The 14,893-nt window shown below is 38.4% G+C and overlaps 1 protein-coding gene across 3 annotated transcripts in view; it reads left to right on the top strand.

The window, feature by feature from the left end:
- SYNE1 (spectrin repeat containing nuclear envelope protein 1) overlaps positions 1-14,893 on the top strand; it is a 427,753-nt gene that overhangs the window by 322,861 nt on the left and 89,999 nt on the right. For all 3 annotated transcript variants that reach the window (XM_045544593.1, XM_045544592.1, XM_045544591.1), the window contains 10 exons: positions 358-477; positions 2,550-2,750; positions 5,116-5,289; positions 7,796-7,927; positions 8,459-8,655; positions 9,361-9,493; positions 10,205-10,387; positions 11,608-11,757; positions 12,287-12,463; positions 12,926-13,081. In XM_045544593.1, the coding sequence (XP_045400549.1) occupies positions 358-477; positions 2,550-2,750; positions 5,116-5,289; positions 7,796-7,927; positions 8,459-8,655; positions 9,361-9,493; positions 10,205-10,387; positions 11,608-11,757; positions 12,287-12,463; positions 12,926-13,081 (1,623 nt within the window). The remainder of the gene's footprint in view (positions 1-357; positions 478-2,549; positions 2,751-5,115; positions 5,290-7,795; positions 7,928-8,458; positions 8,656-9,360; positions 9,494-10,204; positions 10,388-11,607; positions 11,758-12,286; positions 12,464-12,925; positions 13,082-14,893) is intronic.

Genomic DNA, 14,893 nt, shown 5'->3' with positions numbered 1-14,893 from the left:
CTCAGGCAAATACCTTTTGCTTAACTTTGTCTTCAGTCAGGCTTCTTTGGTAAGTGTTGCTAATCACAGACTCCCTTTGTGGTTTAAGGAAGCCATCCTTCTCCCAACCCTCTATCCTAAATCCCTCCTACCTCCTTACCTTTAAGGTAACTTATCTGTAGTATAATAAAGGGCTGCCTTCTCTTTTTCTATATAATATCTTAGCATTTTTTAATGTTTTGTTGAAGTGATTCCTTTTGTATGTATCGAAAAGGTTTTATGTGGAGGGAGGAGGAACACAAAGAGACGCAACAATCACATTTTCTGTGGGGAATTTGTTCCCGGGAGTTTTAATGAAATGTCATAAATCTTCCATAGGCAATACAACAGGCTGAAGAGGGACTAAAGGAATTGGATGCAGGGATCATTGAATTGAAAAGGCGTGGGGACAAGTTACAGATCGAGCAGCCTTCCGTGCAAGAACTCTCCAAACTGCAGGTACAGTCTCCAACCAGTAGTATTCAGCTTCAGTGGTACATCCGAACTTGAAGTCAAGAAAAATTATTTTCTCTATTGTCTTGGCTTTCTTTATAAAATTCATGTCATTTAGGTCCTAACCTTTCTTTCAAGTAACTTAGAAAATTTTTGGAAACTTGCAATATATTTAGTACAATAAAATGAGTTATGTTTTCATGCTTCTAAGAGTAATATTTTTTTCTGACATTTACTTTGTTACTATTCTGATAGTTAAATACTGTGGTATAGTTTAATTGTACCATATTATTTTCTACCATAGAAAATATGATAATTGTCAATCCTACCTAAAAGAGGGATATCTACCCTGTATTACATTATCTCCCCAAAAACTATTTAAGAAAACAAATACTCAAGGTGATACTTTTTAGAAAGTGGTTTCTTTAAGGTATTCAAAAACTATGGTTTATCTTCTATACATGTTTGAATGGAATAGAGACATTGTTTCATTTCTAGAACAACAACAACAAAAATTAAACTAGAAGGTAGTTGAAATCTAAACAGGCTTCTTGGTGTCTTTCAGGAATAGAGAATAACACTTTGGGTTAATTTGCTTTCCTAGATCTGACACTTACTCAAGAATCTGATATTGGAGTGGGAGAAAGATACTGAGATATTTGACCAGCAAAATTTAGCATCTGATAGGCAACACAGTTACATCATATTAAGAAAAAAATTGTGTACAATTATCTACAGTCACACACACACATGTTAGAGTTTGTCTCTGTGCTTTGTTGCAGAACTACTGAGGATTAGTAGCACAAGTCTAGTAACTATCTCATTCTTTTACCTAATAGTTCATACTGTCATAAGCCCACCACCCCCACTTTGTACCTTGGTAGATGCTTTTCCAACAGCACTTAAGCATCAGGTGTAAGAGTCAAACGTCATAGCTGTAAATAGGCATTAAAGTTGAATTTTTCCAGATTGAACCAACCATTTTGGTCTGCTAAGCCTTAATGTCATACATTAATCAGGTCCACATGCCTCAAATAAATTTTGTGTTTGGTGTGTCATCATCTCTTAAAATGTCTTTCCAGTTTAAATAGTTATTTACCCCACCACATTTGGCAAAAACATTGCCTTCTTAAGTCTTAAAGTCTTTCTGCTCACATCAAATTCTCCTATTTCTCTAGCTCTTTGTTTGAGGGATACTTTCAAATCTGATTGTTATTTAGTAGAAAAAGAATATTAAGAGTACTGTACTCAATTACTCCAAAAGTATATAAACATTGAGAACATTCTAAAAATTGGAATTGCATTTTCTGTGACACCTACTCAACCACATGGATAATTTTTCAATATTTTAACCCCACATCTCATCATAAACTGTTGCTATCCTGAGAAAATAGTTTTTAAAACTACCTCATATATCATTTCTAGGAACATTTTTGCATATCCTTTGGAATCTTAAAATACTAAGCTTATTTTTGTAAACACATTTTTATTTCCTTTTAGTTTTTTACTTTCCTTTTTCCTTTATTTACATTTTTATTTTTTAATCAATCTAAATTGCATCTTGGTATATGGCATGAGATAAGACTCTAACTTTACTTTTCCCCAAATAGTTGAATTGTTTTCACATTATACTTATTGAATATTTATTTCATCTTTTCCCCCAGTGACTCCATACTTTAAATCCTTATGAATACAGTTCTTTTTTTTTTCACTTTCTCTGTTGTACTTTATTATTTGTCAATTAAAAATGAAATAAATTATGAAAGAAAAAAGATAAGAATACTGAACAATATTAATGAGAGACCTTGAACTACCAGATATCAAGACGTTGTAAAGTTGCAATCATGTAAAATATATAGGCATGGGAATAGAGGTCCAAAGCTTATCTTCTTTCAGAGAAGTTTTCAAAGTAAGAGTCATAAGAATGACAGGCAGATGACCTACAGGCAGAGGATTCCCTTAGGTCACATCCCTGGAGGAGCTTTCTTGATTGGGCCATGGTGCTGTCTGGTTAACATGCTTCTAAAGAGGTGCCAGCCTCTGAATCGAGAGTGCGTGTTGCTGTCTCCGTCTCTCAGGACATGTACGACGAGCTGACGATGATCATTGGCTCCCGGCGCAGTGGCCTGAACCAGAACCTCACACTGAGGAGTCAGTATGAAAGGGCCCTGCAGGATCTGGCTGACCTGCTGGAAACTGGTCAGGAGAAGATGGCAGGGGACCAGAAAATCATCGTGTCTTCCAAAGAGGAAATCCAACAACTGCTTGACAAACATAAGGTAAAAAAAAGAGAGAGAGAGAGAAAAAGAAAACCTAATTGTGAAAGCATTTTCTCAAGCCCAGATATATATGTATTTAGTGATACTTAATATTTCATTCTTTTGTGAGTTCTAGCTTGTATAAATTATCCTTAAAACGGCCAACTAATGTGTATTCGCACCCACTGGCATTCAATAGCACAGAGAAATTATAGGGGATATATTTCCATAATTTTGTAAATTACAAAGGAAAACCAGCCTTACCAGTTCCTCACTAGTATTAGCCAGATTTCTCCCTACTTGAACTGCATTCAAGAGGAAATGGACTCTCTTCAAAGGAGCCCACCTTTGTTCTTACCTCTACTTTTCCTAAATGTCCTTTGTGCCCATTTGTCCACCTAGTCCTGGCTGCTCTCTCTGCCCTCCTGCATCCTGGCCAAGGATTCCTCGCTGTGTTCCAGCGATGCAGAGCAGCCCACTCAGCTCCAGGGCTGGGCTGATGTCTTTTACATGCATCGTTCAGCTTTTCCAGCCCTGAGCCGCATGTTCTTCTGGTTGTCATAGACATCAGACTTTCTTCCTGTGGATAGCGAGGCCTTTTACTACATAATCAAACTTGGTAGGCCTGAGATCCCTCCATCAATATATGCCACAACCAAGATCAGGCTGGACACTACCTGTTAGTAAAGGAGTGCCTGTTTAACACACACACACACACACACACACACACACACACACACACACACACACAAACACGCACACATAGACATAGCTCTTGACTTATTAGCAGTGATTACGGAAAGAGCAGTTTTGCCAGTCTACAAACTCAGCCTCCCACTCTGTGGGAATTTCCTGTAAGAAAACTGAAAAAATCCTATTGGGTTATAGAAGGTTAAATCTTCTACCGTCATGTAGATTTCTGGTGGCTTACAAAGGTGAATTTTTTTTTTTCTTTTTGAAATTGTACTTCTCAGTATTTTTTCCCAGAGCTTTTTTCCCAAAACTTTATGATTTATTAAAGCCTTATCATTTGGCTTCAAAAACATTGCCTTAGAGTTCACAGCTGGTCTTTCTCAAATTGTTGACTATAGCAATAAAAGATCATTCTGAGTTATTCCAGAGGGGAAGCTAGGATCAATGAGTATAAATAACAGAGAAATAAAACTCAATAGAAGAAGAATTCTAAAGTGAGTAGGCTGCCATTGAACAGACAGCCCTCCTAGCCATGAGAAGTCTAGTCAAGGCTTTCAAGGGAGATGGACTTGTTAAAGGAATCTCAGCTTTCATTGACTGTTGGAGCAGATGAACTTCAAGGTCTCTTCCAACTTGAAGATTCTATGATACAATAAGTGTCAGTTAAAAATGATGATTCCAGCTTCTACTGACCAGACCGTTTTCTGCAGTATTGATGAGGAGCACAGATAGAAGCACACTGCCCAGGTTCAAACCCCAGCTCTGCCACTGCTAGCATGTGTGACCTTGGGCAAGCTACACAGAGTGGGTGGCTCAGTGTTATCCTCTATAAAATGGGAACTAAAACTCCCTTTCACATAGAGTGATAGAGTGGTTATAAGGAAGAAATGAGTCAGGTAATGTGTTTATGGCATGCCCAGCAAACAGTAAGAACTCAATTAATGTTAGTTGTTATTATCAATTCCCAGTTCTTTGATTCCATCATGGAGCTAGAAACAGGAAATGGGATAGGCTCCACCTCCATCCTCTAAGGTCTATTACACACAAAAAGTAACGTTTCAAAAACATTTGTAGGCTGGTGCAAGGCCTACAATTCTGTTCTCTATAGGTATATTACAGGGAAAATAAAAACTATTTAGTACCAATCAGCCAAGCATTAAGCGCAGCACACCCTCTGGAAGTTCAGGAAGTATTGCTCAAACCCAGCCAGAGGAGGGAAAGTCACTGAAGATGTCAAGTGAGAACATCTCGAGAAGAACAGAGTCAGAGCAGAGGCCGATGGTGGGGGAGTGGGAGCTAAGGTGTCTGAGCACGTGGGAGGCCAGCGTGTGGTGGGGTTAGTGGGAGACCATGCCAGGACAGGAGGGAGGCCAGACTGCACACGCATGAGGTATTAAGAGGGCAGAGGAGGTTTTTTCGCAACTAGCACATGTGAAGAGCTTTGTTTTGGGGACAGTGTGTCTGCAGCACAGCAGTGTGTAGGATGCATTTGAATATGGAGACAAGAGAGGCGAGTTAAAAGCCTAGAGCCCCATCTCTGCAGGACTCGACCAGTGTCTGGGCTAAGGGGAGGTGAGCGGGGACATCGCTCATGTATTAACTGAGTTCTGTCAGCTTTGACAGTTGAAGCAATTTTGATCCTAAGGCAGTCTGTGGATGAGTTGCTGACTTCTTTCTACCTGAAAAATTACAGGAATACTTTCAGGGCCTGGAGTCTCACATGATCTTGACTGAAACACTCTTCAGGAAGATCATCAGCTTTGCAGTCCCAAAGGAAACCCAATTCCATACGGAACTGATGGCGCAGGCTTCCGCTGTTCTGAAACAGGCTCACAAGAGGGGCGTGGAGCTGGAGTACATTCTGGAGGTGAGACCACCAATGTAGCATAGTCCCCACTATAGACTCTCTCCTGCAAAGTAGACCTTTAACGCAGGCTGTATTTGTCCTGTCTGTCAAAAAAGGAGACTGTGAAGTTTCATTCTCTCATTCATTTAGTCACTCTCTTTCAGTCACACTTATTGTCGTATCAGCCATTCATTCAGCATTAACCAAACTGCCACTAGTTTCCAGGCACTAGGAACACAAAAATTTTAATATGCCCAGGACTCTGCCCTCAGCGACCTCAGTGTCTAGGGGGACAACAGGCAAGTGAGGGACAGTGAGAATGCAATATAAGTCTTTATAGAGAAGAAAACGGTGTTTTGTACCTTAGATCTTATAGATAATAAGAAAGAGAGATGCCTTCTGTAACCAAGACCCATACCCTGGAGCAGAGATCGTCCCGTGGGCTAAATGTGGCCCACTGCCTCTTTTTATAAATAAAGTTTTATTGGAACATACAAAGTTTTATCAGTTTGTATGTTGTCTATAGCTGCTTTTACACTACAGGGGCAGACATAAGTGGTTGTGACAGACACTGTGTGGTCTACAAAGCTGAAAATATTTACTGTCTGGCCCATTTCAGAGAAAGCCTATGGGCTCCCGCACTGGAGTCAGGCAGACTTGGACTCGAGTTCCAGCTTCACCACCAGAATGTGACCCGGTACCCATGACAGCCGCTCCTAGAGGCTTACTGATCAGCTGTAGGACCCTGTGGCAGTGTAGGACATCAGTGATAGACCAGTTCCCTCCTCTTTCCAGTAACTACATCAGTTGCCCTAACTGTTCCTGCTTTCTCATTCTTCCTCTTGCCCACGAAAGTTTTAGGGATTATAATCCCTCTCTTCTTTCCTCTCTTTCCACCACTCCTCCAATATTACCAACCTTACCTGGATTGCCTACTGGTCATATTTACATTTTTCTAAATCTTGTCTTCTTCCTAGGGCCAACATTATCATAGCTAGCTAAACGCAAAATTCCCCAGTGTACTATATTTTGGAGAGAAACTTATCTTTCATGTTTGAAATCTCTGTAGTAACAGTTACTATTTATTGATCCTTCGGGCCCCTGGCTAGGCTTCTCACATTTATGGATCCATCTACTCTTCACCCTGACTCTCTGAGACGGTATTGCGAATCCCTGTTTCAGGAAGGAGTCTGGGAGCAATGTCTTGCCAAGGCACATGATTAGTTGGTGGCAGAGTCAGCGATCACACCCTCATCTGTCTGACTTCACAGCCTGAAATGTGTGCTTTTCAGTGAAACTACATGACCACACCATTTAAACTGCAGTTCCACCACACACACACACCGGGCACTCCCTCCCTCCCTACTCAGTTCTATTTTATTCCCCCATAGCTCGAGAACTCTCTAATATACCATAGCACATAGTGTTTGTTTTTCAATGTATTGTTTATTGTTGATTGCTGTTCTGTGCGCTCCTTGATGACAGGGGTTTTTGTATGTTTTATTTACTGCTAAGTCCCTAGGCTTTGACCGGTGCCTGGCAATGGGTATTTAGCATGTTGAAAAGCTTGGGTTCCTACTATTATGCCTGATTCCACCCCACCTGCATAGTGAAGTGAGCAGACACACATTGCAAAACTGCTTACCCTCATCATAAATTATTGGAAAAGACTTCAACTGATTTTTTTTAGAAAGTTTTTTCCAGTTTTAAATAAAATAAAAATCTGAACTTAGGAATAAGTGATACTGTATTTTTCTTTGATAGAATATACAGACTATATATTCATATTTATAAATTTCTGTGTTTTATTTGAACTTTTATTTGCAAATGTAATGAAAAGCTATGTGAAAAGCAAATACACCCATCCCTTTGATTTAAATCCTTACTGTGGTGAAAAGAACAAAACCATGCATACCAGATACCAGCTATACTGCATACATTATTCCATTTAATTCTCATCATGGAGAAAATAGCTATTAATATCCCCATTTTAGCATGTGGAAAATGGAGTTCAGAGAAGCTTAGTAACTTACCCACGGTCATACAGCCAGTTGGTTGCAGGTGCCAAAGCCCATGCACAGTGCTTTAAAGCTGTGGTCCCCACCCCCTGGGCCACAGACCAGCACCAGTCCATGGCCTGTTGGGAACCAGGCCACACAGCAGGGGTGAGCGGCGGGTGAGTGAGCAAAACTTCATCTGTATGTACAGCTGCTCCCCATTGCTTGCATCACCACATAAGCTCCGCCTCCTGTCAGATCAGCAGTGGCATTAGATTCTTATAGGAGCTCAAACCCTACTGTAACCTGAACAAACCTGCCAAAAAGGTTGGATGCCAAAAACCACTGCTTTCAAGGACCACCATCTGATTACTTGTTTCAAAGCCATCTTTTGCTTCCCAAAGCAAACCCAACACAGACACCCCTGACATAACTTTAAAGAGAATCTGTCAAGCACATATTTTATACACAAGGAGGGATATCATTCCCTAATGAGGACTTTTTCAGCTCACAGACTAATGTGTTTCTAGACGTGGTCCCATCTGGACGAGGACCGCCAGGAGCTCCGCAGACAGCTGGAGGTGGTAGAAGGCAGCATCCCGAGTGTGGGCCTGGTGGAGGAGAGCGAGGACAGGCTCATCGACCGGATAACACTCTACCAGGTTGGTGCCCACAGGGCATCTTGGTATTACAAGTTGCCACATATCCTTTCGAAACTTACCAATAGTTTTAACAGAATCTAAATAAACTTGTGATCAAATATTTTATTAAGTACCTTAATTTTATTGCAATTTATTAACATTGTTGAAAGCAGATAGATTGTGTTTGTATAATTTATAGTAGAACATTAAAAAGTCTTCCTTTTTCTTATTTTTAAATGAGAGAGCTCTTTTTGAAAATTGAGGCTCCATCTAGTAGTTTCTGTAGTTTGTGCTGGTATAAAACTATTCTTGAAATAATTATAGTTTGACAGTTTTAAATGCACCTAAAATCAACACCAAAAAATAAAAAAGGAGAATATCTATGCTTATATACTGATGAAACATCTTAAAGTTGTCAATGTTACTTGGGTACCAGTAGTTCAAGTTTGAATAACGGCAATGGGAACATTGTGGGAAACAGAAAAAATATAATTCTTAAAAACAAAAATTGCACAATCCCAACTTTTAACCCAATATTTTCAATCATTTTAGCACTTAAAATCTAGCCTCAGTGAATACCAGCCCAAATTATATCAGGTATTAGATGATGGCAAACGACTTCTGATATCCATCAGCTGCTCAGATCTGGAAAGCCAGCTGAATCAGCTTGGAGAACACTGGCTGAATAATACCAATAAAGTGTCTAAGGAACTTCACAGATTGGAAACAATATTGAAACACTGGACCAGGTAACACAATGACTATTTTGCATATTTTAGATAAGTGCAGTGTATTAATAAGGCTAATGGGTACTATACTTGAAAACAATATGGTCCCTCTAGGAACTTGCTGCATAGTTTGGAAAATAAAGACAAACAGAAAATCCCCGCTTGGATTGTATAAAAATATAATTAAAATTGTACAAAATTGTATAAAAAGATAATTAAAAGTGGGCACGGAAGCAGCTGCATACTGCACCTTACTTTGGCCTAGTGACTGTGTCTGGGTCATCACAATAAAGGCTTTGATGGAAAGAAAGAAGAGAAAACATGGATTGAGAAAGGGAAGATTCTTAAAGACAATGGGAAGTATTCAAGGGAGGTGGAATGTTGATTTTTTATGTAATGAAATACTCTGTTTCTATGCCACCCTTATTTCACAGAAGTTTTTATAACAATCATCTAATATTTTCTAAGTAGCATCAATGTGAAGGACTAGGAGAAAGATCTTTATTTTTATTTTCAGCTTAGAGATGAACAAGCTGAAACCCAGAGAAACAGACTTGATCAAGGAATAAATATTAAGAGAAGAGAATTTCAGAGTGTCAGCTTAGTGTATTTTCCTTCTAAATCTTTATCTCTTGTTGTAAAACTTGTTGGCATTGGTGAATAACATGGGTGAGCAGAAGGTAGGGATTGGATGTTTACTTAATAGACTCATTAATATACTTACAGATATCAAAGTGAATCTGCAGATCTAATTCACTGGTTACAATCTGCAAAAGAAAAGCTAGAATTTTGGACTCAGCAATCTGTGACAGTCCCACAAGAGCTGGAAACGGTCCGTGATCATCTAAATGCTTTCCTGGTAAGTTTAAGATCTAAGGAATTTGATAAGATTTTATCATTTTCAGGGCTTCAGATCAGAGATGACCCATACACCAGCAGAAAGGAAGTCAGCTGTCAATGGATATACTTAATAAACTAAATTATTGAGAATTTATCAATGTTAACTATGTGTGTTCAATAATTATGCAAAATAAAGGCTAAGCATGGTGGCTCACACCTGTAATCCTATCATTTCAGGAGGCAGAGGAGGGAGGATTGTTTGAGGCCAGGAGTTTGAGACTAGCCTGAACAAGAGCAAGACCCCGTCTCTACAAAAAATATAAAAATTAGCTGGGCGTGGTGGCATGGGCCTGTAGTCCCAGCTACTGGGGAAGCTGAGGCAGTAGGGTCACTTGAGCCCAGGAGTTGAGGTTGCAGTGAGCTATGATGACACCACTGCACTCTAGCTAGGGCAACAGAGTGAGACAGTCTCTTGGAAAAAAAAACAATTATGCAACATAATAGGGCTCAACTTCTCATCTAGTGAATGATCTTTAAAGTAGTTTACAAGTAATGGCTTCATAGTTGGCTTTCATTCGAGGGCAAGGGTGTGCTTCTTTCATTTGCCTCTTCTGTGCTTGGCATAGCTCCCCTTTCAAAATGCAAAGGAAATTATTCCATGCACTAAGTTGGTCCTTCAATGAAAGGTCTGGCTATTTAACCCTAATTTGAAAGTCACTACTTCTTTTAGGAGTTTTCGAAAGAAGTAGATGCCAAATCTTCCCTGAAATCATCTGTCCTGAGCACTGGAAATCAGCTTCTTCGATTAAAGAAGGTGGACACAGCGGCACTGCGCTCTGAGCTGTCGCACATCGACAGCCAGTGGACTGACCTGCTGACCAACATTCCAGCCGTGCAGGAGAAGCTCCACCAGGTAGAGAGAAGGATTGTTTTAATGAGTAATAACGGACTTAAGCTCTATGAAATGGAAAAGCAAGCTAATCTGGTCTTGCTCACAAATTTAAATCAGCTTTGGCTCAGATATCTGCCCTTTTCTCTTTTCCATTTTACATATTACATATTAAAAGTGAACTATTTTACAAAGCCCCACTCAGGTGGCATTTCTTCATAGGGCTTTTATAGCGTGTATGTGTGTGTGTGTGTGTGTGTGTGCGCGCGTGTGTATTGGTATCTTTGTCTGGTCTCTTTTAAAATCTACTTTCTCATGGGTAGAATGTGGGCAATTACACCTCCCTCATAAATTAAGTAGTTACGAAGATTTATAATACAATATATGCAAAAGATCCATCATCGTACATATAAGAGAGCAACTGGCATTCAATAGATGTAAGCACTCCTTTTCTCTGGAAATACACCTACCTACCCTGAAATCCCAGAGCATTTTATTTTTATCTCTCTTTGACATTCATCACCGCCTATTAGGCATGAGAGCCATGTTTAATGTATATGCCTTATGTCTCCTAATCAGCAACTACACATTCCTAGAGGACAGCAACCATCCCATGTTCAACTCTACATCTTTCAGCACCCACATAAAAGTTGATATATAAATTTTACATGATTGCTTTTGTTCCTCCAAATTATTCTAATAAGTATGTGCATAAATGCGTGATATATTAAGTAAGATTCAGAATTTTAAGTATATTTTAGTTAAAGACTTAGGAAATTGGCTATTCTCTCAGAAATAAACATGAGAGTGCCAAAAACTCTAGAAAATGATAGCTTGTAGTGTTGTATTTTTCTTTCTTCTTTTAACATTCCTGAGTCATAATACACAGAGATTTTACAAGATAACTAATAAAATACAGCTGTTGAATGTTTTGTAGTTAAATTTTTTTAACCCATAAAACTAGCTGTAAAATAAGAATAATATTTTCCTCTTGCTGGTGTTTTAATTAATTAATTAATGTTTATACAACGTTTATAGTATTGGATATCAAGTGAACATAAAATGACTATTATTGTTCAGTGTTTGCCTGATGTTTAACTTCAAGCTTTCTAAAAGGAAAGATATCAAAAATGTCATTCAAGAGTGTTGGTACATATATAAGAATTAATGTAGGGTTTTTAAGTTAGCAGAACTTGAGTTTGAATTTTAACACTTGGGGATTGTTCTGTCTCTGACCTGGACAGCTCCAAATGGATAAGCTGCCTTCCCGCCATGCCATTTCTGAAGTCATGAGTTGGATTTCTCTAATGGAAAATGTTATTCAAAAGGATGAAGATAATATAAAGAATTCCATAGGTTACAAAGCAATTCATGAATACCTTCAGAAATATAAGGTAATCAATATTTTTTTCTTTTAACTTTTCATGTTTTTAGACTATTTTATTTGAAAGAACTCGAAAACTCAAATTTCAGGTCTTGAAATATGTATTCCTTACATGCTGACCAGATGGGCATTCAAAAGCAAGAAAACTGCATGCATAGTTATAAGCATAAGAAAAGTTGTCCAGAGTTAAGAATAATTTTGAATAATTTTGTGTTATTTTTAAAAAACCATAGAAATCATAAAAATAAATGCTATAATTTATAAATATTTTATAGTGAGGTTATATAATTTATCCAGTTCTACATATTCTACCTAAATATATGTATATGTATCTGTGTGTGTTTATATAAACATATACAAATATATACTCAACTTCTGAAAACAATGGATCATGCAAATACACACAAATTGTGCTGTTTGGACTAAGCCGTGGAACTGATAACATCAATCTTAATGTTACTTAAGACTTTCCAATTCCTGGTAAAGTATTAAGACATATGTATAACTTAGTTTTCTTATTTTCTCCTCTCCTTTTTTAGGGTTTTAAGATAGACATTAACTGTAAACAGTTGACGGTTGATTTTGTGAACCAGTCCGTGCTACAAATCAGCAGTCAGGATGTGGAAAGTAAACGTAGTGATAAGACCGATTTTGCTGAGCAACTTGGAGCAATGAATAAAAGTTGGCAAATCTTGCAAGGTCTAGTAACTGAGAAGGTAAGCCAGGTGGCCTGCTGCTGTCCATATTTACGTGAGAGTCCCAAGAACAGGCACACTCTGTAAGGAAAACTCAATTCATGAGTAGTGTGGCTATACTAAGCGCAAGAATGCTTCCGACAATGCCACTGAATGTTAATCACTCTCAACGTTCTTTAACGATGTTAATGATTTTCTCTTATGCACCCTCTACTCTGTATATTTCATGTTGTTTCAGTTTTTTAAAGATGCCTCTCAATTTCTTTTACCTTTGCTTCAAGTTGACTTCAGTCCTTTCTTGCTTACCGGTCATAGTCATGGATTCACACTTTATAAAATTCATTTTTTAAATCATATGTACATACAATGGACTGTATTTTAGGAACTCTTAATTTGGAAGAAACAGTGGCTAGAGTAATTAGCCTGGCAATGATGTGATTTTTAAAACAAAATTTAAAATTTCATTTCATTATGTTTGTTCAGATCCAGCTGTTGGAAGGCTTACTGGAATCTTGGTCAGACTATGAAAACAATGTACAAGGTCTGAAAACTTGGTTTGAAACTCAGGAAAAGAAACTAAAACAACAACAGCAAGTTGGAGATCAGGCCTCTGTCCAGAATGCACTGAAAGACTGTCAGGTAAGTTGTCTAGGTGGCTGACATGAACCATTTCACAATTTCACAGCACATGCTAAAGAAGTTTGTAGGCTCTGAGAGGTGCAAATTAAATATTTTTTAAAAGTTCCATTTGGTAACATATTTCTCTGATTACACGAGTTTATACAGTTTTTTTAACTGTTAGATTTTTTCAGCTGTTTTTAAACATTTGAAATTCTGAAAATTTTTAAACATATGCATATGTAGAGAAATGCTGTGACCTCCATATATTGAGCATGGCACTTAAGAATTATCAAGATTTTGACACATTTGCCTGAATTCTTTTTTTTTAAAGATTTCATAGTAAATACCACATTATCATGTCATTTTATTCCTACATGTTACTGTACAATCTCTGAAAAATATTCATTTTCTTATACAACCATAATATTATCACCACAAAGAGCTTAAAAATAATTCCTACTATTATTTTATGTTCAACCCATAATCGTATTTCCTTTATTATCTTTCAGATGTCTTTTTTTCAGTTAATTTATTCAAAATAAGGATGCAGGGCCAGGCGTGCAGTGGCTCATGCCTATGCTCCCAGTACTTTGAGAGGCCAAGGCAGGAAGATAGCTTGAGGCCAGGAGCTCGAGACCAACTTGAGCAACATAGCGAGACCCCATCTCTACAAAAAAATTAAAAATTAGTCGGGTGTGGCCACATGTGCCTTTAGTCCCAGCTACTCGGGAGGCTGAGGTAGGACGATCACTTGAGCCCAGGAGTTCAAAGCTGCTGTGTTCAAGTTCAAAGTGAGCTGTGATTGTGCCACTGCATTCCAGCCTGGGCGACAGAGCAAGACCTTGTCTCTTAAAAACAAACAAAATAAGGTTGCAAACAGTGTCCACATAATATATTTGCGTGTTAGAGCTCTTAAGTCTCTTGAATATTTTACTGTGAACTCATTACAGAAACTGTTGACTGGTCCCATGTTCAAGGGTTGGCCTGTGTACTTCCTTCAGATGTCATTTAACTTGCTCTTTTCTCTGTATTTTCTATAAATGGAAGTTAGCAATAGATTCTTGGTTGGATTCCCATTTAGCTCTTCTAAATGAGTGCTTCTCACAAGTGGCTGTATCACTTCTTGTTTTGTCACATGGGGAAGGACGCAGAGGCTGCTGATTCTGTTAGTGATGAGGTTGAAGGCTCGGGTGGAGCAGCCGTATTCCAGGTGTTTCTAGTGACTTAGGAACACATAATCTTCCCTCAGGTGTTCTTGTTTATGCAAAATGTATGTGAGCCGTTACAGTTAATGTTGTAATAATTTTTTTAAAATAATCCATTAATTTGTACTGAGTTACAGATTAATTATGACTGTTTTCTTTTTGCGTTTCCTAAGAACAATTGAAGACTTGACTATGAAGTAATTCTACAGAAAAGCTCCTCTTCCCAAGTCTTGTTGTTGTTCTATTCTAGGTCTCAAAAAGAAAGAACTCTGGTAATGCTTTCCCTTCTAACCAGCATTTTTTTCTGTTTGGGACATGTGTAAAGTGAGGTACATTTAAGCACTCAAAGTTTGTTTGTTTGTTTGTTTTTGAGACAGAGTCTTACTCTTATTGCTGTAGGCTAGAATGAAGTGGTGTCATCATAGTTCGCTGCAACCTCAAACTCCTGGGCTCAACCTCCCCAGTAAACTGGGACTATAAGTACATGCCACTGCTCCCGGCTAATTTTTCTATTTTTAGTAGAGACAGGGTCTTGCTCTTGGTCAGGCTGGTCTCGAACTCCTGACCACAAGGGATCCCCCCAGAGTGTTAGGATTACAGGCATGAGCCACTGTGCCTGGCCGTC

The sequence above is a fragment of the Lemur catta genome, chromosome 2, assembly GCF_020740605.2.
Source record: "Lemur catta isolate mLemCat1 chromosome 2, mLemCat1.pri, whole genome shotgun sequence".
Taxonomy (NCBI): domain Eukaryota; kingdom Metazoa; phylum Chordata; class Mammalia; order Primates; family Lemuridae; genus Lemur; species Lemur catta.
The sequence above is the reverse complement of the archived record's forward strand: the minus strand, read 5'-3'. Positions and strand labels throughout refer to the sequence as shown.